Raw genomic sequence first — 26,334 nt, 5'->3', positions numbered from 1 at the left:
AACTGGCAATTCACCATCAATCACCTCACACATGAGTTAAAGACACAACTCCAGCTGGCATTCTGGAGCAGAACATTGCTTCGAAAATGTATATATATATATATATATATATATATATTTTTATATTTATACCTCCTCTTTTTCTGCTATGAAATGTTAAAATGTCTTCCTGCTGGTGTCCATGAGGCTATTCCAAACTATATCAGCCAGTTTGAGGATCCAAGCCAGCAACATTATTTAAATAACCATGGGTTTATTATTTTAACATTTTTATTGCAACTTTTATTTATCCAGCATAAGATATATTTGAATACATATTTTAAAACTGATTAGTTATTTATACAGCCCATTTGATTATAATGACAACAAGAAAAAATGTAACATTTTACAAGAAGCTTTAAGTGATTGTGTATTGTTTCATGTCTGAGCTGTTATTTACTTGTTACAGATTGAATACTTTATTACTTTAAGGGGATTTACACCAACATTCAGCTTCACTACAATTCATAATGTCCATGAGTGTCATTTCAAGTGCATAATACTTGTGTCACCACATAATTGAAAGCAAACAACAAAGTAACAAAACAATATCTTATTTGCTAGGATGCATTCAATATGATCCTGTGAGGTGTTGTACAAAAAGTCAGTATTACAAAGGTCGTAAGATGTCCACGTGTAAACGTAAGTGCATTTACATCCTTGCATATACAGCCTGTAAACTCGATTCAAAAAGAGTCAGTGATCCTATTTATAAGTTAGATGTCAACATCCAAAGTCTCTGTAGAAAACATGGTGATATGTCGGTGTGCTCTGTGTTTTTGCCTCTCTGAGCACATTCAGTACACGCCAGACAGTGAAATCCTCATTTTACATCTTAAAAATGGAGCATTATCCTTTACTAGACATATATGGGACATATACCACAGTATATCATATATGCTGGTGGTTTACATTCAGGTATGTTTCATAGTTTTAAACACATTATCTTAGCAGAGGGAAATCATGCAACTTTGATAATGTCTTTAATAAGCTCTTGGTCTTTATGCACCTTAATCCACAACATCTTTAGTTGTTTGTCAGATGATAATGGTCGTGACTCATATTCAAATGTATAGCAGATGCAGTGTAAACCTGTCCTTATCTTGTCTGGTTGTAAGGAAATGACATATTGACACATTTATGCGCTTGTCACAGAGTTGCCCGGCAAGGTTGTATCGTGGCAGTGGGCAGCAAAAAAGTCCAATTTAAGACAAACTGTAAGAAACACTAAAGTACTTGTTTAGGTTATCATGGATGGTGGACGTTTATGCTATGTCTTAGTTGGTCAAGGAAAAGGCTCATGACCCAGTTGTGTGCTCCAGTTTCTGGGTCAGTCAAGACAAATGAATCAAATATGAAAGCAGAAATCCTGCCTGAAACACCTTCACAACATTAAAAGCTTCTCTGATTAAGTTTTGCTGTTTCATATTTCCTTGCAGATTAAGTTTGACATCCACAGTGGAGATTTGTGGTTGAACATGTTTATCAACTGTAAACATCATGTTCAAGATGTTAGTCCATCAACATCCAACAGTCAGGGATGTTTCTTTTTGCAGCTGCCATAAAGCACCAACAGTCGACAGTCAGACAGGGAGAAATCCACTGTAGAGGAAGCGCATCACCCACAATGCAATGCAGCAACACGACAGGTGTATGCTGAGTAAAGGGCACAAGTCCTAGATTTTTCTTAAATACAACACATGCTCTTTTTTGTATCTTTATATTGCTTTCCACCAACAGTTCAAATTAAACCTGAACCTGTTGTCTGCAGTTGTCAAAGGGCATTGTGGGAAATGTAGGAAGTCACTAACTCAAGTGACTAAGCAAATAGATCTTATTTTGTTTTTTTAAGGAGGTACACCAAAAAGTAATTTACAACACTTTGCCACAACATAAGTGAAATAGAATTTCATTTCACAAGAGTGAAATAATATTTTTTTGGTTTTGTTTCAATCTCATATCAGTATAACAGTGAGTGAACGTATCCAGGACTTCAATCGAAGGTTTCCAACAATGAATGTCTGTGATGTGCCTAAGTGCAACATACAGCAGTTAACTTGATACTCAGATATTGCTGTAATTAGCAGTAGTACTTGTGAAAACATAAAAATCAGCTTTATCTGATGTGTCCTTCTCTTTCATTTCTGATGTGTTTCTGTTTGTGAGATCTCACTGAATGAAGGAGCTGTTTAAACCTGTCCGTCTCTTCCGTGGCCTCTGAAAAGGTCTTATGAGGTAACTGCAGAGTCAGTGTCAGTTTCATATGGACTGCACATATGAGATCTTACACTCTATGGCAATGATAGACACAGTAACAGTCTTTTCTTGAGTTTCATAGGAAGCCAAGCAAATACACTATAACAATGTGGTTCACAATCCATTGTCACTTTGTTCTCAACCCTCTAATCACTGTTATTGCTTTAGTGATCTACACATTCAGGATTCAGGCATCTGTTTCAGATAGTATAGCAATATAACATAAATCGGTGTTCCTCACATTAAGAAAAGTGTTTATAAAGTGTTTGAATGCTACAGAAATGCCACTGTGCTCCGTTAGTGACTGCATAGTTATAAAGACGTCTCCACACAGGAGCCATGTCTGTGAAACGACCTGTGGTGGTGGCAGTTCTCGCTGCAGTGGACAATGAGCACTGGGTAGCAGAGTGCATCGTTATAGTCTGGGGGTTCCTCGTCGTCTGTGGCGAGACGCTCAGATAGACAGCGGGTATTTTCACTGGGGCTCTCCTGGTCATCCAGACTGCCGCTCCTCCAGAAGCAGCTGCGTTGGGAGCCGTAGCGACGGGCCAGGGAGAATCGGCTGCTGCTGAAGGGGATGCGGGAGCTGGCACCGGTGCAGATGCTGAGGGCGCTCCTGGAGAACACAGAGGAGCAGCTCATGGTTCGATGGCAGCGCTCGCAATTCTGACGGATCCCACTGAAGCTGGACGGGCCCTGGGCCAGGTCCATCAGACCAGCCTCTGAGTAACTGGGCACAAGTTGCTGGTTGGACCGAATGTGCCATTCTAATTCAGTACTGTCAATTGTGTTAACACGAGGGATGCGACGCCAATATGGCCGGTCGTCACATGGGGTCACCGGGAGGTAATCGTGCCCAAAGAGCTTCTCCACACGATAGTGGACGTATGCGGTACGATACTCTGTGAAGACTCTGAGAGGCCAGGAGAAAGTGAGGAATGAGACGAACCAGAAGACGTAGTGGGACAGATACCAGGGGTGGTGCTCTGGGTCAGACATCACCAGGACGTACTCCTTCAGGTCAATGTTTTTCAGGTGCATGCCCTCCCTGGCTTCCATGTAGTCATCAAGGCCCTCGTTGTCGGTGAAGAATCTTGCACGTTGTGTAAGGTAGGAATTCTCTGACTCTACGTTGGCAAAACTGAAGCACTTGGTGAACCGCATCTTTGTGAGAGCAGACTTCTCCAAGCCCAGCAGCTGTTTTGAAACATCTTTCACACCACAGTGACTGTAGTCATATTCCGCTTCAGCCACATGGGTGTTGACTCGTTCATGGTAAACCTGGGTACTCGTGTATGCGTCCCCATTTCGGTAGCGTGTGACTTGTCGAGTTCGGCGAACATAGTGGTAGCTGATGGCCTTCCACCAGATACAGGGTTTGGCTTGTTGCATCCTCTGGACACGCTCGTAGATGCCTTCCACGTCCACCTTGTGCTGCAGCTCACTCTTCACATGACAGTGCCAGCACTCCACAAGGTAGACTAAATAGAGCATGCCCAGTAGGGCCAGAGGGATGTAGATGTAGCCATCAGAGCAGGGGGTGTCATGGTACATCATGGATTTCCCTTTGAAGGCACTGTCAAAGGTGAGGCGGGTGACCTTGGTGACATGACACCAAACCATCGCCCCCATGCAGCCGTACATGAGAATAGAGAGAAGCAGGCATTTCCAGAAACTCTCCCGACACAGAGACTTTCTCAGGGACTGCTTCAGGGGCCTTTGCTATTGAACAAAGAAACAAAACAACAAAAGAGAGCATGATATAGATGGATTTCAGATCATTTATGAAATCTTAAATGTAATGTTGCACCCTGCAACATTGTTAGCACAGTCAAGCTTCTTAACACACTTACTAAAATCAATGACTGGGTCACGCACATAAAGTTATTTTTACTCTGAGCATATTTTCATGCAATTTTTATTGCAGTTCTGAATAGGTTGACAGGTTTAAAAAAAATGTAAGAGTAAATACTAAGACTCAAATGAGACGTGAAAAACAGGAGATGCTGGTTTTAACATATTGTACAATTCTTACTGCAGGCTATAAGATAATGTGAATTTTCAATGCACTTGCGGTGTGTTACAGCCTGCACATCATGCATGGATCCATTAAAGCTCAAAACAAAAAGGCATCTATTGCTCATATAGTGGATGTGAGAAAATACCTCCTCTCTAGTGTCCTCCTCGAAAACGGTGGTGGTGCTGCTTTCAGTCGCCGTGGCAGCCGATGCTGGAGGGGACATGGTGCTGGGCAGCTGTTGATGGTGATAATGACAGGGCGTGGAGAAGGACGAGACCTCACCACCTTGCTCTGCAGCGTCCCTTCCGCCGAGACCCGTCAGACTGCGATCATCCAGAGGTTCGGCACCCGAAGAAGAAAAGCCCGAGGCAGGCGGACAGTGGGCATGATGATCGGTGGGGGAATAAACAACAGCCCTGTAATAAGTGGATCTGTCCGGCGGCTGGAAGATGAAGAAAAGGCGGGGGGGTGTCTAGAGGAAAGCCCGCATCCTGGCCGTCAGTGCCGCAGTAACATGATCGCAGGTTGTGCTGGGTGAGCGGCTCGTCTTTACAAAATGAAGGTGCCCTGCCCCTCGGAGACCACCGACTCTCTGTCTGTCCGTCACAGTGAGGAGGGGGACAGAGGGTCGCTGTCCCTGCTGCTGACTGAGGCAGGTGCACGGTGGGATGTTGCTGCACAAATCTGCCACTTAAAGGGAAAGTCCAGCAAAAAACACCTTGTACTAATCTGGAGATTAGAGCAGTGGCGGGCATTTCAGTCCATAAGCACCAGTACCATTTTATTATTATTATTGTTGTTGTTATTATTATTGTTATTATTATTATTATTATTAGTGGTAGTAGTAGTAGTAGTAGTAGTAGTAGTAGTAGTAGTTGCAGTAGTAGTAGTAGTAGTAGTAGTAGTAGTGTTATTGTTCTTCTTCTTATTATTATTATTATCATTATTATTATTATTATTATTATTATTATTACTTACACAATAGTAGAGAGGCAACACCCAACCAGTGAACTACAGATTACTGATTAGATTCAGTTTATCGAAGAAGGAGATATTTTGCTGTCGATGTATAAATGTCCAGAACATTATGAAGCCTACCAGACACTGAATATATAAACACAGTGTTTGCTGTAGTTATTTCTATTTTCTGAATTAAAGGTTCAGTGTGTAGAATTTAGTGACATCTAGTGGTGAAGTTGCATGTTGCAGCTGATTACCCCTCACCTCATCCTCCTCTTACAAATATGAAAGAGAACCTGTGGAAGCCTTCAGTTGTCATAAAAACTCTAAAGATGTTTAGTTTGTCCAGTTTAGGTTACTGTAAAAAAACATGGTATTTAAAGTATTTTCAATATAAAGGGCTCATTCTGGGGTAAAGAAAACAACAATTTGGACAATTAAGATGATCACACACTAGTAAAAACATCACTAGAATTATTTTTTATTCAATTTCTGCCAATAGATCCCTTTCACCTAAATCTTACACACTGAAGTTTTTTATTTATTTCCATAATAATACTGGAAATTACACCATGGCAGGCATTTAGATGTAGTATTAAAAGACTGTACTTAGAACCTTACTTACTTACTTACTTAATCTTGAATATTTTTGAAATTGTTCTATATTATCATCTAGAAAAGATCAAATAGTTTTGTATGAAAACCCTCATTTAAGTGTAACCAATTCCATTCTATATCACACATACACATCAGACATTTGTAACAAAACAAAGAGTTTGCAAATCAGTTGAAAATTCACTGAGTTATGCACATTTTACTTGGACAGACCTCCGACCTTACATGTGCATCCCCCATCCCTCACGTATATATACATTTTATTGTATTTTCAAGTATTATGTTTTAAAGCATTCATTAGTCTCATATTTATTGGTTGTTTATTTATGACCAATAAATAATGTCTTATAAAGGAGTTTGTTAGTTCTTGGAGGGTCACATATTTAAGGAGGCATCAAAGAGAAAATGTAAAAACTAAACAATTTCCATTACTGATGTATAGCTGTTGGAATAATGTTTTATAACCAGCAGTTACATAGGTACTGTTAGATTACTTTATGTGTAATATACTTCATAAATGTAACTGTTGCCTGGAACTATTGCACCAAACATGTAATACAACAATGTGAAATAATCTACCTGTTAAACCAAAGGAAGGTTGATGCAGCTACCATTTATATATGGAAATATGGATTAAATATAATATGAAGCATACCCATTCAGTATGATCATCATTTAAAAATGCTTACAAAAAACATATATGTTTACATAATTCAATGAAACACCGTGACAGACACTAAATCATTTTAAATTCAGGTTTAAAATTATACTTACAACGTCTTGAAAAAGTACAAAAATCGTTTTGGAAAGGTTTGAAAAGTCTGAGAGGGTGGAGTGAAATTGAAATAGTTTGTTAAGCTTTAAGTTACAATTTACCTTCTGTCTGTGAAAGGGGGGGTCTATGCATGGTTAAAGGTTAAGTAGCACATGAAAAAACTGTTGCACATATTTCAAAGTTTTCATTTGTTTTGCACATATATAAATCATATAAGAGGTTACACATCTTACGCAAATTTAAAAAATGCATCCATGTGCTCACAACTGCATTACAGCAGGTTATCTATAACTTCATTTTGAATCTGAATCAATAACGTGTGCAGACTTGAGCATTGTTGATCTGAAAAGCTATAGTTATATGGGGGTCATAACATTAGACCATGAGGAATTTCTTTTTGTAAATTAGTATAGTTAGTATAAGAGAGGAGTCTTTGTTTAAAACAAGAACATTTCAGATGCAGGGATGTTTCTTCCATTTGATCACATTGTGTTCCAATCTCTTTACTCTTTCTCCCAGGGTCTCCTTTTCTGATGACGAAGGGAACTCTTAAAAGGAAAGAGAATATAGAATATAGAATCATCAATACTTCCCATTAGACCATTACCTCCAACTCTGAGAGAGATACATTTTGCACATTGTCTGATTATAGTAGAATTAATTGGCAATAAATTGAATTTCAAATAGAAATTCTGAAACACCTATGTCACCAGTGGCAGAGCTACTTACAGGGTAGATGTTGGAGAGGTTGTTGAAAAGCACTTGGCCTGCGCTCACTTTGTTCCTCACTCCCCGTATGGTCCCATTCTTGCTGCAGATGTTGATGCGTTTGTTGCTGAAGAGCATCTCCCTCTTGGCACTGGCGTACAAAAGCAGGTCATCGGGTTCGCAGCCGCTCTCGTCCACAGCGGTCTCCACCACCAGTCCATTCAGGTGGCTGTTGGCCTCACTGGCGGGAGGCGAGCTCCCCTGTTCTGCCTCCGGGGTGCTGGTGCAGTCCGAGTCCACAGAATCCGACACTGAGCCGCACCAGGCTGTTTCATCCTTGAACACCTCCGTAAGGACCCGGCCGCTGTTGGCCGATGCCACTCTAAACCTGACTGTTTTCACAGCCTTCTCTTTCTCCTGTTTCACCTTTGGCCGCTCCATTAAAATACAAGATAGTCTTACATGTTCACATCCCATTCAGAAAAACCAGCTCTTTCAGCCTAAGCCATAGTGAGATGCAATTATCGAACAATAAACTCCTAATTGACGTGTGAGAAGGAGCTGAAAATACCACGGGTACATAACTAGACACCCATATGTTTAACAATAGATGAGCTTCTGCCATGGTAACAGCTAAAACAGGCAAACAGTAAACTGATCTTACGATGTTCAATAATTAATCAAGGTTAGTTTTCAAGCAGCAGATAGGCTACAGGCTCCACAGGATATTGTCTGCTCAGCTGTTTCGACTGAACATTTACAGATAACCTTCCACTGCCCTCATCTGACCCTGAAGTCATCCTGAGAGCACCAATTTATCCAATATTTACCAGCTTGATTCAGGTATCAGAGTATGTAGAAAGGTGGTTGTCGTACAAATCCACAGATTTCTTTTCACTTTAAAAATAATAATAATACACTTGAATTAGATAGCCCTTTTCTTTACAAGACAAAATGAGAAAAAGACATCAATAACCTGTTTAAATGCCTAGTAACCTACTAATCTTCCTAATAATTTTATAAACGTTAGTCTGTCTGTATGTGGAGCACATTTCTTGCGAAGCATTCATCTTATTGGCTTCACAATTGGTACATGTATTGTTAATTGGTCAGGGAAGTGCAGTGTTGAATTTGGTGCAATCTTCTACGTCCTCTGATAAACTGCAGCAGTGGTCGGTACCTGGGTAAAACCTTGGGTCAAAAATTTGATTTTCTGATTTCACCATATCGGACTGACACAGACGGATTGACAGGTGTTGATCTCCTTCATGGCAACAATGTTCACAGAATCTCTTGCAATTTGTCCTCAAAGTAAAAGCACAATGTTTGTTTGTTGCTGCAATTTTTTATATCCAGCTGAATAACAAGGTTATTATTTAGAAAAGTTGTGAACTTGGGTCTGAGGATTGTGATGGTTGTTTAACAGAGCTGAAAAAAGCTGACATGCAGTGTATGAAAATTTAACACCAGTTTATTATCATTAGACAATGACATGATATAAAATCTTCATCGCGGATAAACCAGGTAGGATGAACACAAAGTTTTCTAACTTCGTTCTGCACCATAGACTGTTTATAAAAAGATCTGCACATGACATCCAGCACACAGACAATAAAGAGTGACAATATAATGTAGAACTGTTTGAGGAGGAATCACTAATGATAAGGAATAATTCTGAAGTAGCACTGGAGCATTAACACAGGACAAGAGAACAGAACATTACAAACAGGCAGGTTTACAACGGGCACTTCACTAGTATTTTACAATACTCACTTTTACATAAATTGGTATCTCAGGCCTTGACAGTTATATTATCTGAGGAGCAGTAATGATATTTTTCTCCTGGACTGCATGTACTGCAAAATTAAGTGGATCACTTCCCTCTCCTCATGTCCCAACCCGCAATTAGAAACAAACCTGCAAGTGTAATTCTCCTCCGCTCCCATAGGTGGCACCAAGACAGTTTTACTGAATCACAACAGCCACCACCGAAGCAGGAGACACACGTGTAGCACAGTGTCAACATGGGGAAGAGGAGCCAGAACAAGCAACTTTTCACTAGTTTATCCAAGAAACAGAAGAAACACTTGAAGGAGTTTGGAGAGGAGCATCCGTTCCATGATGTGTGAGTAGCACAGCAAACTCCAGCCTGTGTGACTGCTGCTATTCAGCTGCGGTGTTAGCAAACCTGCTAAATTACTCACACCGCTGTGGCACAGTTTAGCCGCATGATGCTAGCTACAGTTGTGTGTAGTTAGCAGAAACAAAGCTAATAAAGTCCGCGACCTTAACAACGACGTGTTCTCGCTGAAATGCATTATTTTGTGGTTTGAAGATACTTCCGCTTATTAAAAGCAGGTTATAATGTGCCCTAATACCCCACACGAGGAGACCAACAACACAGGATCAATGTAAAATAAATTAGTTGTTAATGTGGTTCTTTACTGTGGCTGTTTAGCAAAATGGCTAGCAACAAAGAAAAAAGTTCAATTACACATGGTAGAAACATCTCTCTCTCACTCACTCACTCACTCACACATACACACACACACACACTTTCTCTCACATGTTCTCGATGTGGCTTCTGTCAGAACTTTCAAGGACGAGCTTTCCTCTCTTGCATTGTAATCTTCTTTGCATCCTAAGTAATTCAGGGGTGGATCCTCAAGCAGCCCAAACAAAGGTTATTAATTTGTTGTCTTCAAATATGTTTGTTTTCTAAGTTGATTCATTTCCTTTTGTGTGTCTTTTTCAAAGCGTCAACGAAAAACCTGAACGAACTGAAATAGTGGAACTGGTGAGTAGAACTGCACAGAAATCCCACTTTATGCAATGTATGATTGTTGTGCCGTTTTAATTCTGCTGCAGAGATCATATCATATGCAAGCTCTTCCAATATTATAATAATAATGTGTTGTGTCCTCACCACTGTTATAGCCCGCAAGCCCTTTGGGATCTGATGCTGAGCCTGATGAGCTAGAAGAGGAGGAGGAGGAACCAGAGCATAAAACAGCCTACCAGAAACTTCTGTCAACTCTCAGCCAACAAGATGATAATGACCAGAGTGAAGAGGAGGAAAGCTCTGATCATGAGGAGGGGGAAGAAGAGCTTCTTGGTGAAGGTGAGTTGTTTATATCCAGTAAACTTGAACGTCTTATTGTGACTATATTTGCATTTGTCTAAAAACCATTGTGCTTTTCATAACAGAGGACAGTGATGGAGTTGGAGACGAGAGTGAGGATGGTGGTGAAGAAGAGGGAGAGGAGGAAGTTGCAGATGCAGAAGAAGTTCAGACTGAAGCGGTTGTCGGGGAGGAGAAGGATCAAGGAGACAAAGAATTCATAGATAATGAGCATGAGTCCCAGTTCTGTCTGGAGAACAACTTCATGGGTGAAGGAGGACAAGAGCACACTGCAGAGCAGGAAGACAACAAGGATGAGAAAGGTGGGAACAATTTCTCTTCAAAGTAAAAGCTATCTGTTGGTTTTTCAAGTACAATACATTGAATTATTACTCAGAAAGTATGCATTTTGAGTGGTTTTATTATGCCTCAGCACTAGGGGTGGGACATTTATAATTTTTCGATGTATCGCTATTCGGACGTGAACGACTCTGCTTGGAAGCAATAATCTCAACTTTTCACTGAATTAGAAAACTTATAACAATGTGACTACAACTTGTTTTACTTTGTTTATTTTCTCTGTGCAGACATGTTTTTACAGCATTTACACACAGAGCTCAGTGAAGAAGATGTGCAGAGGATAACATCTGGCAGTAAAACAAAGACTCAGATCACGGTATTAACAACATCATTTGTTCAAATCTACCAGTGAACATTTTTTTCATTGAAATAAACCCTAACTATATATTCTGTCTTTGCGTTTCTCTTACTCAGTGGCCAAAATTAGGCTCTCTGCTCTGTACCAGTCCCCTGGAGAAGTTTGGACCCCCTGGCCCTCAGAAAGTCACAAACCTCCCAGATTTCCACAAACTCTTGGAGTCTTCCTGGAAAGATCTAAACCAGACGTCCAATTCTAAGAATGTGGCTGAAGAGATCAGCCCTTTCCAGCTAGAACTGCTGGCCCTCATGGGTTCCTACAAGGATCTATACTACCCAGAGACCTGTCATCTGAATAAGCACCCTCAGGTGCGCAGTGCATACTGTCTACATGTGCTCAACCATGTACTGAAGGCCAACTCCCAGGTCCTTGCTAACAATGCTCAGTTAAGAGAGCCAAAAACTAAGGCTAAACCCGGAGCTGAGCCACAGGACGAACCCAGAGACCAAGGTCTGACCCGGCCCAAGGTAAACAATTGTGTACATTTAATTTGGTGTCTTTACAGAGCTTCATTTGTTATTTCTAAACATCACAAATAATGAATTGCTTTATGATTATGGCTGGGCAATAAAACATCTTCTTGAAATAAAATGAAGCGCAATATTTAACTTTCTTATGAATGTGTCAGGTGCTGATTCTGGTGCCATTCCGAAGCGGAGCTCTGCAAGTCGTTCAGACGTTCATCAGCCTGCTGGAAACCAAAGGCAAGAAGATCGTGGTCAGCAATAAGAAGAGGTTCAAAGAGGAGTTTGGGGAGGATGCGGATGAAGAGCCACCCAAAATGCAGAGACCGGATGACTACCGCGCCATCTTCTCAGGCAATGTTGACGATCACTTCAGGATAGGTACAGTTTGGAAATAAAATGTGACCCACGTTAAGAAAACCTGAGTTCTTGAGCCTGAGACCCTGCTGCTGTCCTCTCTCTTCACCAGGTGTCTCCATTGTAAGGAGCAGTGTGCGACTATACGCCCCCTTCTACTCGTCAGACATCATCATTACGTCACCCCTGGGCCTGCGAACAGTCTTGGGAGCAGAGGGAGAAAGTCAGAGAGACTTCGACTTCCTCTCCTCCATTGAGCTGCTGGTGATGGACCAGGCAGATGTCTTCCTCATGCAGAACTGGGAGCACATCCTGGTAAGTTTGCAAACAGATTCAGGAAGGTGCTGTCACCAGTGTTTCCTCTTGGAAATAGTCATTTATTTATTTTGATTCTCTCCACATTGATTTGACATCCATTCAGTTTAGACTCATGTGCACTTAGGCCTAAATTGGTAGGAAAAACAGATAATAGTAAAAATGAACATCGTAACTTATTATTTGAAAATAAAACATTCATTCGAATGTGGGAGGAGAGTTCATATTCAAACTGTAATGTGCCTGTTCAAATTCAAATTCAAAATATACAGCCCTAGAACCTCATCAGGCCATCTGGAGTAGTTTGCCTCGTGATCCAGCAGAGGGTGCTCAGTATCAGCTTGGCCCTTACCCTCTTGATCTACTGTATCAGTAAAGTATTCCAATAATTTTACGTTGTTTTGCTACGAAAATGGAGGACACTTGCAAGCAAAGCGGCCTTGGGCAGACAATCACGACACCAAAATATCTGAGCAGTAGTGTGTGTATTTTGGGCCCAGTAACAAAGATATGAGGAGGAGGCACCACAGACAAGCGGCTTAGCTTAACATCATGTTCAACTAAAAGATTCGGACAAATTGTGTGCCTGGTCAAATTCCTTGGACCTTGATTTTTGGAAAAAGTGAAAGGGCAGAAAATGGCATATTACTGCGTGGTTGCCTCTCTCTATCAGAGCATCTACTGAAGTTCCACACTGCCGGGGAAATGTAGTGCCATCGGGTGACCAACAACTGTAATAAATCAGTAAAAACACTATTGAGGGTGACATTTGATTTATTATAAAACATGACATTATCCACTCCCATCAGCATGTGATGAAGCACATGAACCTGCAGCCGCTGGACTCCCATGGCGTGGACTTCTCCAGGGTGCGAATGTGGAGCCTGAACAACTGGTCCAAACACTACAGGCAGACGCTGGTGTTCAGCTCCATTCACGAGCCGCAGATCAACAACATCCTGACCAAACACTGCGCAAACTACCGGGGACAGGTACTCGCTTTAGTTCAACTCATTATTAGGCAACCCTCAGTTGTTGCAGCAGTACAGATACTGAGGTTGTTGACTGCAGTCTGCAAGATGTTCCAAGATAAACCTGTCCGGCTATTTTACTGACCTTCTGAGGTAGAGAGTTAAAACACAAAGCCACTGGCAGTAGTAGACAGTTTATTCATTTTCATTTGAACTTGTAAGTAATTAAGAAAGTCCTTTTGTTTTTCCTGTTTCAGATTGTCACTAAGAACATGCCCAAAACAGGTTCCATCTGTCAGGTGATGGTTCAGCTGCCACACGTGTTTCAAATGTTCCCCTCCGACAGCTTCATGGACCATGATGCTCGGTAAGATCCTCCCACAGGTGAACCATCACAGCCTGACTATTGACCATGTCATCTCTGTAAGATGGAGTCTCTATGACGGACATTCAGTTAAAGTGCTCTGTGGAGTGTTCTTGCAGCAGTCACCTTTTTTCTTAAGTCAAAAAATAGAATATCCTCAGTAATCCCTTGAGTACTGTATCTCTCATGGCATTTAATGTCTTTATTTGATTTGTTTTTATGATAACTTTTTAGTAGTCATACTAATCTTTTGTATATTATATAGACATTGTCGACATTTGAGATTTCTTTGTTTATATCTGATTCATCATTTAAATTAATTAGTTCAGGAGGTCTTAACATATGATTGTATCTTCCCAACAATATTTTCAATGAGTCTTCTTTCCACTCTTTCCCATCCCACAGATTTCAGTTCTTTTTAGATAAAGTGCTGCCTCAGTACAGGGACTCAGTTATGTCCCACACTCTGATCTACATCCCCTCTTACTTCGACTATGTCCGACTGCGCAACTACATGAAGAAAGAGGAGATCAACTTTGCCAGCATCTGCGAGTACACCACCAAATCAGAGATGTCCCGAGCCAGGCACTTCTTCCAGAACGGGGAGAGACAGTTTGTGCTCTTTACTGAACGCTTCCACTTCTACAAGAGGTCAGTTGTTTTTAATGCTCCATCAGGCAGTTTCACATGTGTTGGGTTCTGTGATGGATTTGAGGAGGCATTTGTGTTTTCATCAGATATCAGTGAGGGTCAATCTGCTGGTAAATCTCCCCCTTATCATGTAGCAGTGTTTATTACCTTTCCTAGACATCGCCATCTGTGATTACATCATCTCTTTTACAGAGTTCAAAAGTTGGACCTGGTGCTTCACTTATGTATATGTGAAGAACTAAGGGGTTCAGCGTAGACCTCCACCAAGGCCAAACAGTCTCCTAAAGTTCTACATCGTCATGATCATTTGGAAATTCTTCTAAAACTATTGACGATAATGAAAATGGTTGATTCCCTCCTGAATCCACATAGTTACTGCTACACATCTGAGGTAGTTGACTGAAAAAAGCCTTCCTCACTGCGGTTACATCATACTTCTTTTTATTCAAAAAAAGGCAGATAACCTGTGCAACGGCTGTTAACAAAGACAACCGTGTCAGCAACGATTGTAAATAATTATTTATGTCGCGTTCAACACTGGTAGCCGACGCTAATGGCATTTTTTTTCAGCTGGAAATTATGTGATAGGAGCCTGATGAATCAGCTAAGGCTACATCGTAACTGAAAAGACTATCAGAGTGAGATGAGTGTCTAAGTCATCGTTTCAAACATCTCTGCTTCTGCCCCGTCCAGACTGAAATGAAGCACCGGAGCTTTCGAACCAAAATGGGGCCAGCAGTGTTTCCAGACTTAGACAAGAGGCATATCCACAGCAGAGTTGATGCGTTTTCAAATGAAAAAGTTGTAGTATGGATATAGCCTATGGAACCACATTTAGATCTGTTCAATACAGATTTTTGTTTAGAGCAACATCAACTTGCACACCCTCAGAGATAGTCCCTTAAATTTTTCACCAAGATTTATGAATTATTATTCTTATGAAAATTGGTGAAAATGTTAGAAATCTTAAACTTTCATACAAATGGACAGTGGTGAAAACATAACCTCTTAAAACATCTTTAAAATGTCTTAATTGAAAAGTTATAAATCCTGCAGAAACCCTGACCTCTGATTTCTTTTTTTTCAGGTACACTATCAAAGGGATCCGCAACCTCATATTTTATGGATTGCCCTCCTTCCCCCATTTCTACAGCGAGGTGTGTAACATGCTGGCATCGGATGTTCAGGGAGAAGCGAGCAGCTGGACCTGCACTGCCCTCTACTCGCGTTACGATGCCCACAAACTGGCTGCCATCAGCGGGGCGCAGCGAGCCGGACAGATGCTGCACTCCAACAAGACTGTTCACCTCTTCGTTACAGGAGGTGAAGATAAGGCCTGCTGATGGAGCCGGACAGATAAAAGAGGGACCACCAGGCTAAAACCATAGTACATATCGACGGGACATGTTAAATCTTATCAGGTTGATACCATTACACCAGGGCTCTGTTCATACCTGGTATCAAAATGTGTCTTGGGTGATCTGAAGTGGACAGCTCTAAGTACACATCAGTTCACAGCTGGTTTTACAATGTGTCCCCACATGTATCTCCAGTGATCACTTAAGCTCCTTTCAGACATGCACTGAACTGTGGAGAACTTCTGGACCCAATTCTCCGTTGTTCCTAAAAAAAAGTTGATAATTTCTGTTTACAAAGACCAACTCTTGTTTTGAACTGGTCAGAGGCAGCAATGCACCTCCTCTGCTGACTCTGCTGGAATGGAAGAGAAGAAGAAGACATCAAAAACACTACACAGTGGGTCTCTTCCATGGCGTTTTCCAGTGAAACCAAATCGCTCCAAATTCTTGTGTTCGTGTGTGCCCTCGTAATTTATCTCTATGGGCTTCCACAATTTTCAGATGACACGGAGTAAGCCAGTTTGCACCATTTGTGCAACTTGTGTTGTGACCACATGTGGCTCAGACCACCTCAGAATGTGGTCCGAGTGATTGGATGTCCACACGTCCTCGATGCATCGTGGGTGGATTCACACTTGTAATTAGAGCTCCCCCATGTTATTAAATGCCCAGGTATGAACACGGCCTGCGACGACCGTAGATCAGGTGTTGACGTCAGGTCTGTGTCAGAGGTTTGCTGTGTGAGGCATAACTGGATCAGTCCCTGAGAAGATTTCCTCTTGTGACATGAACTCTAACACACATAAGGAAAAAAAAACACGCTGAACACCTTGTAGCTGGAATCTGTCATTAAGTTACAAAGTGACAAGATCATAAAACACCGGTGGTTTGTAAATCAGGTTGAAGGTGAACGCTGTGATAAGTTGTGATAAACACCGTTAGCTAGTTGGATGTGTGTTTTCAGATTCAACCTATAGAATAAATATTTTACTACGTTCATATATAATGTAAAATATGTAATTTCTTTTATTACATAAGTGTTCTTATTTGTAACAATACCTGTCCCTGCTGAAATAATGATCTGTCTGTTTTCATGGTCGTTACTATGAAGGCAAACCCAATATAAAACTGCTTGAAATGACTCACTGTGTTGCTTTTCTGGCCTGGAAAAGGATTTCAGGAATTTTAAGCCAGAGGAATTTAAAGTAGTAATTCAAATGCCAATACTGAAAGTGGAAAGAAGAGGAGAAAGAAATGAAACGTCACGTAATCTTTAGCTTAATGCGAAATGTTTGAGTGGAATTTGTGGGGCGGGGAGTGAAGCAAGTGGGCGGTGTATGTAAATGATTTAAAGATTTACTAGAGCCCACTTTACTCAGGGTCACTGCATGTTTGATAGGGTTTCATCTCTCGACCCTGAAACCAATGAAGGGAGCGCAGTCGAACGAAGACACAAGGCCATCACAGCACACACTGATCTCTTCAAAATACAAAAGGTGCACAGTAGGAAATAAGTACTCAGTTGTATGACCCACCCACGTAATAATTAACTTTCTGGGTTGGTGCAAGAGTGACTTTGGCCAGAGAATTACAGAGTTTTCTCCACTGGACAAGGTGTCAGACAACAGATGGTGTGATTATGGACAAGAAGACAGAGAAGCTTAGCCTGAAGCGAGAAGTGGGGCTGGCAGGAGCCGTGTCCCTCATCGGAGGCACGATGATTGGATCTGGGATCTTCATGTCCCCACAGACGGTTCTCTCCACCATCGGCAGCCCCGGAGCCAGCCTGGTGGTGTGGGCGTGCTGTGGTGTCCTGGTGATTATGGCCTCCTTCTGCTACGCTGAGCTGGGCACCGTCATCAAGGAGTCCGGGGGAGAGTACATCTACATCCTCCGGACTGCAGGGCCGGTGGTCGCCTTCATGCTGATCTTCAGCTCTGTGTTGTTTGTGAGGCCTGCTGGCGTCGCTGGCATCGCTCTGAGTTTTGCTCAGTATGTGGTGGCTCCTTTCTACCAAGACTGCCCTCCTCCAGCGCTGCTGGTGAAGTGCATGGCTGCAGTGGCGATCGTCGCCCTCGCCACCGTGAACTGCCTCAATGTGCGCTTTGCAATGTCATTGCAAGTGTTCTTTATGGTGGTCAAGGTCCTGGCCCTGGCAGTCATCATTATAGGAGGAGTGGTGATGCTTATCAGAGGCAACAATGAAAGCTTTAAAGATTCTTTTGAGAACACAAATGTGGGCATCAACCCAATTGGCATTGCTTTCTACCAGGGACTGTGGTCCTACGATGGCTGGAACAATCTCAATTATGTGACGGAGGAGTTGAAACGTCCAGAGGTAAGTGAAAGGAGATGCGTGGAATGTGTTATTTCACTGAAGAAATTAAGTGGGAACAACAAACAGTCAATGTCGAGGTGACCCTTTCCTCCCATCATCCCCATAAAAGATCACAAAGGTGGAGAAAAGCAGTAGAATTGTATTGCTGCGGACGTTTAAACCATAACATCACTCAAGATACAGTAGATTATACTGGGGATAAATCAGTTTAGTCAATGTTTGATCTTGTATATCCACTGCCCACAGGACTTGATACAGTACATTTTGTCATTTGTCATTTGCAAGTACTGTAAAATAATCTTTCAGTTTAAAATACAATTCAAATGCTTATCAGTATCAGGAAAAGATGAATGAATGAAACGTTTATAAGAGCATTTTAGACAAGAAAAAAACAAAGAGATTAAAGTGCACATTTTCAGTCCGAAAGAAGTAGGAATGTGAAGTGTGAACTTGTCCAGTTCTTTCCCTTCTTTATATTTTGTCTTCAAACTTGATGTTAAACACACACCTTCGAGCTTTCTGCTTCGGGTACCACAAACCAATCGAAACAAGGCAGTCCTCAGCTTGATGGCTGGCTTGTTTTGAAATAAATAGAAAAACTAATAGAGAATTCAGAGCAAAAATAAAAAACAAATATAGAAAACCTGATCATCAGAATGAGACACACTTCAGCAACAGGACAAGCTGCACATCCTGTTCCATCACATATCCATTCAGAATGTTATTTTAATACATTTGTTTGAACATTCATTTCAGTTTTGGTACAACTATTCCATAATTTACTTTTTCTGTGATACAGTGATATTTCATTATGTTTCTCAACTAAATGTATCTCCACATTCAGCTTTAAATATCAAACTTTACTGAAAAAATTACTTTATCTAGAAGACATCGTCATGATCCTTCATCCCTGACTTCACAACAAAAACCTGAAAACTAAAAAGCCATTGAAGGGAAATTATAGCTGCAAAAGTGTCATCACATCAACTGCAGCTATAATCACACTAATGCTTATGAATGACACACTGTAACATGACAAACATGTCAAGTTGCCCATGTGTGTTTGTGCTGTGGAGACATTCCTGCATCCTGCATATGAAAGTGATGATGTACAAACTGTTGTTGTGACGAAGTGAAAGCCTCAATTTACCGATTAGATTTAAACAGCAGGTGTGTCAGCGTCAATTACGATGATGTCAGAGTCTTTAGTGGTGTTTCACGATAGAATTATGTGTTAGTCATGGAAAGCAGGTATTGCTGAATGCATTGTCATATGCATAACACACACGAGATGAGAGCCCATTTCTTCTCAGCTAGCACATTTGAATCTGGAGTATCTATTCCAGCTGAAATTCAGAAAATGAATGAATATCAAAATAGGGAGATGCAACATATATTTTAGTTATTATTTAGCAAAAACTACTACTTTATTTACATACTTCTTTTTGACAGATTAGTCCAAATAGTAGGACTGAGAAGTTATATTAACTCAAGTAAATGTTCTATTTGTCTTTGCCCTGTGAAAGTAATGCAGAGTAATAACCTTAGAATAAGAAAGTACAATCTACAGTTTCTTTGATTAGTTTATTTTTTTAATAAGTGTAAAACTCATCCCACTTATCAATCAATATCAGATGCATGATAGGAAATGGTGATTGACTAATAAGAGAATGCCACTGGAAGTAATATTTTAGAACATAGGACAAGATAGATAATAATGATAACAATAATAATAACAACAGTAATAAGAAGAAGAATAAGAATAAGAATTCGTATTGTTATTATAATATCATTTATATTGTTAATAATTGTTATTAAAAAACATAATTCATAGAGAAGTTTTCAGAAACACATTTACAAAGTGCTTTATAGACAGAAAATACATGCAGTGCAATTGCAATTTTTTTTTGAAAGACAACAGACAGTAAAGCAATAAAAGAAACACCTGGTTAAAAGCAATGAGAAATATGTAAATGATTTGGCTGCACCTTGTTTGATTGGCTGTTGGACATTGTTTTGACCTCCTAATCTGGACTCGGCTCCAACGTCAGCAGTGATAATCAATAACTAGATCTGTGCAGGACTGTGAGGAAGCAGCAGATCTCAAACAATGGAGAAAGGAGCACAGGGGCTCAACCTGAAGAGGGAAGTGGGGATAGTAGGAGCAGTGTCCTTCATCGCTGGAACCATGATGGGATCTGGGATTTTCATATCTCCCCAGTATGTGCTGGCTACTATTGGCAGCCCTGGGGCCAGCATGATTATATGGGCCTGCTCTGGGTTGCTGGCCATGCTGGGGGGCCTCTGCTATGCTGAACTGGGCACAGTGATATCAGAGTCTGGAGGAGAGTACATCTACATGCTGCGGACAGTGGGGAAAGGGGTGGCGTTCATGTTTGTCTTCAGCTTCGTCATGGTCATGAGGCCCGCCAGTGCCACAGGAATCGCCCTGAGTTGTGCTGAATATGTCGTGGCCGTGTTTTATGATGGCTGCACCCCTCCACAGGTGCTGGTGAAGTGCGTGGCTGCAGTGACCATCATAGTGCTTGCCATTGTTAACTGTCTGAGCGTGCGCCTGGCCACCGCCATCCAGGTGGGTTCCATGGTCGTGAAAGTGCTGGCACTGGCAGTGATCGTGCTCGGAGGCGTTGTGATGCTTTTCCAGGGAAACACACAGAACTTTGACGGGTCATTTGAGGGAACAAATGTTGGCGTCAACTCCATTGGTGTTGCTTTCTATCAGTGCTTGTGGTCCTATGATGGCTGGAACACTTTGAATTATTTAACTGAGGAGCTGAAACATCCAGAAGTAAGTTTAGTTCAGAAGTAAGTTCACTTTTGAAAGTGTGCTGTTGGCAAATATTTGATGTTATGATGATGAAGATGTTATATACTTATGTAAGTGTCAAACACATTAAGATTATACTAGATCTACAATCAAGTTTATAAATCATTAATCATTCATAGTGCATTGATACCTCCCACAAAGAAGACTTTTTTAAGATCATACTTTTTTCGTACGTATTTAGCCACACAAATAAACAAGGCTCGACAGTAAATTATAACATACATTTCATAATACATATATAATGCTCATATCCACATCAGTGACTGCATAGTGAACTCAATGAGAACTTTCTGGGTTAAGAGCGGCACAAACCACAGAGGAGTTAATAAACCTACAATAACCCTACAATAAACAGTTTTTACAGTCCCATAACAAGTTACTGGTTTGCCAGTGACAGTATCAGTGTGTTATCTCAGCGTTCGCTCCACAAGGCTGCATAACAGCTACAGTGAACTTGAACTTGTGCTCTCCGGTCGGCGCAGCCATGGCGGACAAAGGACCCGAAAGCGTGAAAATGAAACGGGAAATTGGGTTGATTGGAGGCGTGGCACTGATTTCGGGAACAATGATCGGATCCGGTATATTCATGTCCCCACAGTTTGTCCTGGCCTACGTGGGAAGTCCTGGAGCAAGTTTGTTGATCTGGGCTGTTTCAGGAGTCGTAGCTATGTTGGCAGCGCTCTCCTACACTGAGCTCGGCACAATCATCCCTGAATCTGGTGGGGAATTCATCTACATACTGAGGATCTATGGGTCATGTCCTGCTTTCTTTGCGGCAGTCACTTTTCTCTTGGTCGTGAAGCCGTTCAGCATCGCGGCCATATCGATTAGCATTGCAGAATATGCCACAGCACCTTTCTACGTGGGCTGCCCTCCTCCACAGCTGGTAGTGAAGTGTATTGCTGCTGTGGCCATTTTGGTTGTTGCCACAGTAAATATCCTGAACGTGCGCATTGCTCTAAGAATCCAGGTGGTCTTCTTGGTGGCCAAATTGGTGGCACTGACATGCATAGTAATAGGAGGGATAGTGGCGCTCACACAGAGCAGCACTGTCATTGAAGAAAATCTGAAAGTAGAGAATGCATTCAAAGGGACTCAGTATTCTTTGAGCACTCTAGGAATGGCTTTTTATCAAGGACTCTGGTCTTATGCTGGCTGGTACAACTTGAACTATGTCACTGAGGAGCTGAAAAGACCAGAGGTGAGACTAACACGCTGGAATGTGCATCTGTGCTTAAGTGAGTAAATAATTCTTCATATACAGTATATAACTGTATAAATAACTGCAGCAGTCCCTCAAGTTACTTGAAATGTGATATCTTCTTTAATACGATTATTATGCATCAATTCCTTATTTTAAAATCAATCTTTTGTTAATTCAATCAATCAAACCAATTTTATTTGAATAGCCTATATTCACAAAGTGAGGAAAGACTACCATAAATACATTTTAGCAGGAAAAAAAACGTATAGCCTCAGAGCGTCTCATGTGAGGGATCCCTTTAAGACATCCATGAGAAAAGACAGTGTCTTAACATAAATAGAGAGGTGTATCAATGTATAAAGTATTTATGCAAAAGAGATGAAGGGAGGAGCAATGACAATTGTAATGATAGAGGTATGGCCAATGCTGTCCTGATGTCATTGGGGAGCTCGTTCCACCATTTAGGAGCCAGGACAGCAAACAGTTGTGATTTCAGAGTGTTTAGCTCGCAGTGAGGGAGCAACAAGCCGATTGGCAGATGCAGAGCGGAGTGGACGAGCTGGGGTGTAAGGTTTGACCATGTCCTGGATGTAGACTGTACCCGATCCATTCGCAGCACGGTACGCAAGTACTAATGTTTTGAAACGGATGTGGACAGCCACTGGTAACCAGTGAAGGGAGCGGAGGAGCAGTGTAGTGTGAGTGAACTTAGGTTGGTTAAAGACCAGTCGAGCTGCTGCATTCTGGATGAGCTGCAGAGGTCAGATGGCGCTAACAGGTAGACCTGCCAGGAGCGAGTTACAATAGTCTAGGCGTGAGATGACGAGGGCCCGGACCAGAACCTGCGCCACCTTCTGAGTGAGAGGGGGGCGTATTCTCCTGATGTTGTGCAGCATGAATCTACAGGAACGTGTTGTTACAGTAATGTTGGCAGTAAGGGAGAGATGAGTGTCGAGTGTCACACCCAGGTTCCTAGCAGTCTAGGTGGGGGCTCACACGGCGTTGTCAAAGGTAATAGTCAGGTCGTGGGAGGGAGAGGCTTTCCCTGGAAGGAAAAGAGGTTCAGTTTTGTCAAGGTTAATTTTCAGGTGGTGTGCGGACATCCACTGAGAGATGTCAGTCAGACAGGCAGAGAATCGTGCTGCTACCTGTGTTTCAGATTGGGGAAAAGAGAGGATTAGTTGGGTGTCATCAGCATAGCTATGGTAGGAAAAGTCATGTGAGTGAATGACAGAGCCGAGAGAGTTGGTGTACAGAGAGAAGAGATGGGGACCCAGGACAGAACCTTGAGGGACCCCAGTAGTGAGAGGACAAGGTTCAGACACAGATCCTCTCCAAGTTACCCGGTAAGTGTGGTCGTTGAGGTAGGATGAGAGCAGGAAGAGAGCAGAGCCTGAGACCCCGAGATCCTGAAGGGAGGAAATAAGGATCTGGTGGTTCACTGTGTCAAATGCAGCAAAAAGGTCTAGAAGGATATGGACAGAGGAGAGAGAGGCTGCTCTAGCAGTGTGAAGTTGCTCAGAGACAGCAAGGAGGGCAGTCTCAGTTGAGTGGCCTGCCTTGAAACCAGACTGGTGAGGGTCAAGAAGGTTGTTATGGTGGAGAAAGGAGGAGAGTTGATTAAAGATAGCTCGCTCGAGAGTTTTGGAAAGAAAGGGAAGAAGAGAGACAGGTCTGTAGTTGTTTACTTCAGACAGGTTGAGGGTGGGTTTCTTCAGGAGAGGGTTAACTCTCGACAGGGAAGTGTTGATAAGATGGGTGAGAAAAGGAAGAAGATTTGGAGCAATAGTATTTATGTAGATCTCTGTACTTTATGTGACTGACATTTTAAATGTGATATATATATATATATATATTTATACTGACATATAACAGTGACAGAGGTTCAAGGCCAAACCATTTTTCTGCAGTAATAAGATACAGTTTGTTGTCATTTGAACCTTGTTCTGGGAATCTGGGTCTTCATAAAAAAAGTTATAGATAATGGTTTATCTTAATCTTCAGATCATTTCAAAAAGAACCCACAACCACCAGCTTGAGCTGAGTGTATAAGGAAACAAGGACAGAAACATTTGTGGTCCTGCAGGCTATTACTTTCAAAAATGAATCTCTTGTACATTATTCAATAATTAACCATAGTGTTAGCAGGACACAAAGTCAAGCTCAGCCACGTCTGTAAACTTACTGCAGCAGATCTCTGTGCTCATCTCCTCCTATGCATTCAATTGGCAAAGCTCATTGAAGCAGCTTTTACTCTTCCTCTTTCCATTGCAGGCCACTTCACAACCCACCTCCACCCCTGCACCTCCTTTTCAAACTGAATCTGACTTAATCAATGTCATGTGTAGACATTGATGGCTGGGCTGTTCTGTGCCAGGGTCAATGTAAATAGATGCTTGTTTTAATGCTGCAATGCTTCATATCAAGCTGAATAACAGAGCTTTTATATTGAAAGGTTGTGAACTTGGATCTACAGATTGTGTCGGTTGTCTAACAGACCAAATATATCAATTATATATAAACCACAGACATGAACAATAATAAAGCAAACTCTGTTTTATTTTATGAAAAAAAATTACGATCAAATTTTCACTGCAGATAAACCAGGTAGGATGAACACAAAGTTTTCTAACGTCACTATGCAACAAAGACTCTAAAGCTCTGCCCACAATGTCTGCTTTACTAACAATAAACAAAACAAAATAAATACATAATAAGTGACAGTATATTTTTGTCTCAGGTCAACCTTCCCCGGGCAGTTGTGATAGCCATTTCTCTGGTGACTGGCTTGTATCTGCTAGTGAATGTGAGCTACCTGACAGTGATGACCCCCAAAGAGCTCATGTCCTCCAGCGCAGTAGCAGTTACCTGGGGGTAAGGCAACACCAAATCACACATCACACATTGTGGTAGAGTGGGTTAGTTCTCATGTTAAAATATCTGATAAACAAAGGAGCTTTGATGTTATGAAACATTTCATTTCCTAACATTTTAAACTGTGAAAAAAAAAAAAAAGAATGATGCACCAAACCTCTTGTTATTCTTTCTACTTGTAGCAGGTGTCTTTTGAAAGAACTCCCTCCTTCCTCCACAGGAATAAGGTGTTAGGGAGCTGGGGCTGGATCATGTCTGTGGCTGCTGCGTTGTCAGCCTTTGGCTCACTGAATGGTACCTTCTTCAGTGGCGGCCGCGTGTGCTTTGTCGCTGCCAGGGAAGGACACATGGTGATCATTTCTTTTAGTAATAGAGGATATGTTAAATCGTTTGGAGTAAGATTGTTGTCACAGGGTTGTGTTTGTTTTGTAGCCAGATATTCTGTCCATGGCTCACGTCCACAGACTGACTCCATCCCCGGCTCTGATCTTCACCACCATCGTCTCTCTGGTGGTGCTGATCCCAGGAGACTTCCAGAGCATCGTCAACTTCTTCAGGTGAAGGCTGGGTCTGCATTTCATCTTCATTTCTTCAGAAAATAAATGTACCTGTTTGTGTTCATCTGACATTTATTGTTTTTACTGTTGTCAGTTTCACTGCCTGGTTTTTTTACGCCATCACCCTGTCTGGACTCCTCTATCTCAAGATCAAGAAGCCAGAACTCCCCAGGCCGTACAGCGTCAGTGTCACACATACTTTTATTTACAACAATGATAATCACAGCTTGTTAAGATAAGATAAGATATAGAGAGAGGGATCAAGGTTGTGTTATTGTGTAATTTGTTGTAACATTTATTTCTTCCTCTCTCCACAGGTTCCCATTATACTCCCCATCCTGGTCCTCATTGCAGCAGTATTCCTTGTGCTGGCACCCATCATAGACAGTCCTCAGATTGAATACCTCTATGTGACTTTATTTATCTTCAGTGGAATCTTAGTCTACATTCCCATCATCCATTACAAGCTCTGCCCAGGCCTGTTAACAAGGTTAACAGTGCTGCTGCAACTGTTTTTAGAGGTCGCCCCTGTGGAGAAAAACCTGTGATTTCCTCTTGTTATTAAACTTCTTTTTAACTACACACTTGTTTTTTACTGACACTCAGACCTTGTGGGTTGTATTCTATCCTCAGCTGTGCACACAGAAAAGACATGCTGCTGGAAACTGCAATCTGATGTCAAATTTACTTCTAAAACTTTAACCAAAGTAAACCAAAGTTTACCTGTGCAACACGTCATGCTAAGTGGCATGCAGTGTGTTCTTAAACAGAAGATAATTTAAGTTTTTACCTCCACCATGAGGTTATGTTGTCGTTCATGT

General features: G+C 41.6%; 4 protein-coding genes across 6 annotated transcripts; 2 read left to right on the top strand and 2 right to left on the bottom strand.

Annotated features, from left to right (window-relative positions):
* Positions 1 to 258: 258 nt before the first annotated feature.
* LOC117756457 (transmembrane protein 151B-like) lies at positions 259 to 5,087 on the bottom strand. Its single transcript, XM_034576984.1, has 2 exons — positions 4,461 to 5,087; positions 259 to 4,017 (listed from the first exon to the last, which is right to left on the bottom strand). The coding sequence occupies exons 1-2, from the start codon at positions 4,536 to 4,538 to the stop codon at positions 2,608 to 2,610; spliced, it is 1,488 nt and encodes a 495-aa protein (XP_034432875.1). The 5' UTR covers positions 4,539 to 5,087; the 3' UTR covers positions 259 to 2,607.
* Positions 5,088 to 6,853: 1,766 nt separating this feature from the next.
* On the bottom strand, positions 6,854 to 7,957 carry grxcr1b (glutaredoxin and cysteine rich domain containing 1 b). Its single transcript, XM_034576313.1, has 2 exons — positions 7,395 to 7,957; positions 6,854 to 7,213 (listed from the first exon to the last, which is right to left on the bottom strand). The coding sequence occupies exons 1-2, from the start codon at positions 7,848 to 7,850 to the stop codon at positions 7,169 to 7,171; spliced, it is 501 nt and encodes a 166-aa protein (XP_034432204.1). The 5' UTR covers positions 7,851 to 7,957; the 3' UTR covers positions 6,854 to 7,168.
* A 1,363-nt stretch (positions 7,958 to 9,320) lies between these two features.
* On the top strand, positions 9,321 to 17,094 carry utp25 (UTP25 small subunit processor component). Its single transcript, XM_034576791.1, has 12 exons — positions 9,321 to 9,498; positions 10,131 to 10,170; positions 10,311 to 10,494; positions 10,581 to 10,817; positions 11,082 to 11,170; positions 11,269 to 11,679; positions 11,841 to 12,057; positions 12,146 to 12,348; positions 13,158 to 13,340; positions 13,577 to 13,686; positions 14,089 to 14,334; positions 15,422 to 17,094. Exons 1-12 carry the CDS (start codon positions 9,398 to 9,400, stop codon positions 15,675 to 15,677), a joined length of 2,277 nt encoding a protein of 758 aa, XP_034432682.1. The 5' UTR covers positions 9,321 to 9,397; the 3' UTR covers positions 15,678 to 17,094.
* A 130-nt stretch (positions 17,095 to 17,224) lies between these two features.
* On the top strand, positions 17,225 to 26,093 carry zmp:0000001267 (b(0,+)-type amino acid transporter 1). 3 transcript variants are annotated; one of them, XM_034576793.1, is made up of 6 exons: positions 17,225 to 18,030; positions 24,823 to 24,956; positions 25,177 to 25,306; positions 25,389 to 25,513; positions 25,608 to 25,695; positions 25,831 to 26,093. In XM_034576793.1, exons 1-6 carry the CDS (start codon positions 17,332 to 17,334, stop codon positions 26,059 to 26,061), a joined length of 1,407 nt encoding a protein of 468 aa, XP_034432684.1. In that variant the 5' UTR covers positions 17,225 to 17,331; the 3' UTR covers positions 26,062 to 26,093. The 3 variants fall into 3 exon arrangements, with proteins under 3 accessions (XP_034432684.1, XP_034432685.1, XP_034432683.1); XM_034576794.1 differs by lacking the exon at positions 17,225 to 18,030 and adding an exon at positions 20,109 to 20,839; XM_034576792.1 differs by lacking the exon at positions 17,225 to 18,030 and adding an exon at positions 21,297 to 22,079.
* Positions 26,094 to 26,334: the final 241 nt, after the last annotated feature.

The sequence above is a fragment of the Hippoglossus hippoglossus genome, chromosome 22, assembly GCF_009819705.1.
Source record: "Hippoglossus hippoglossus isolate fHipHip1 chromosome 22, fHipHip1.pri, whole genome shotgun sequence".
In the NCBI taxonomy this organism is placed as follows: Eukaryota; Metazoa; Chordata; class Actinopteri; order Pleuronectiformes; family Pleuronectidae; genus Hippoglossus; species Hippoglossus hippoglossus.
This window is presented reverse-complemented; position numbering and strand designations above follow the sequence as displayed.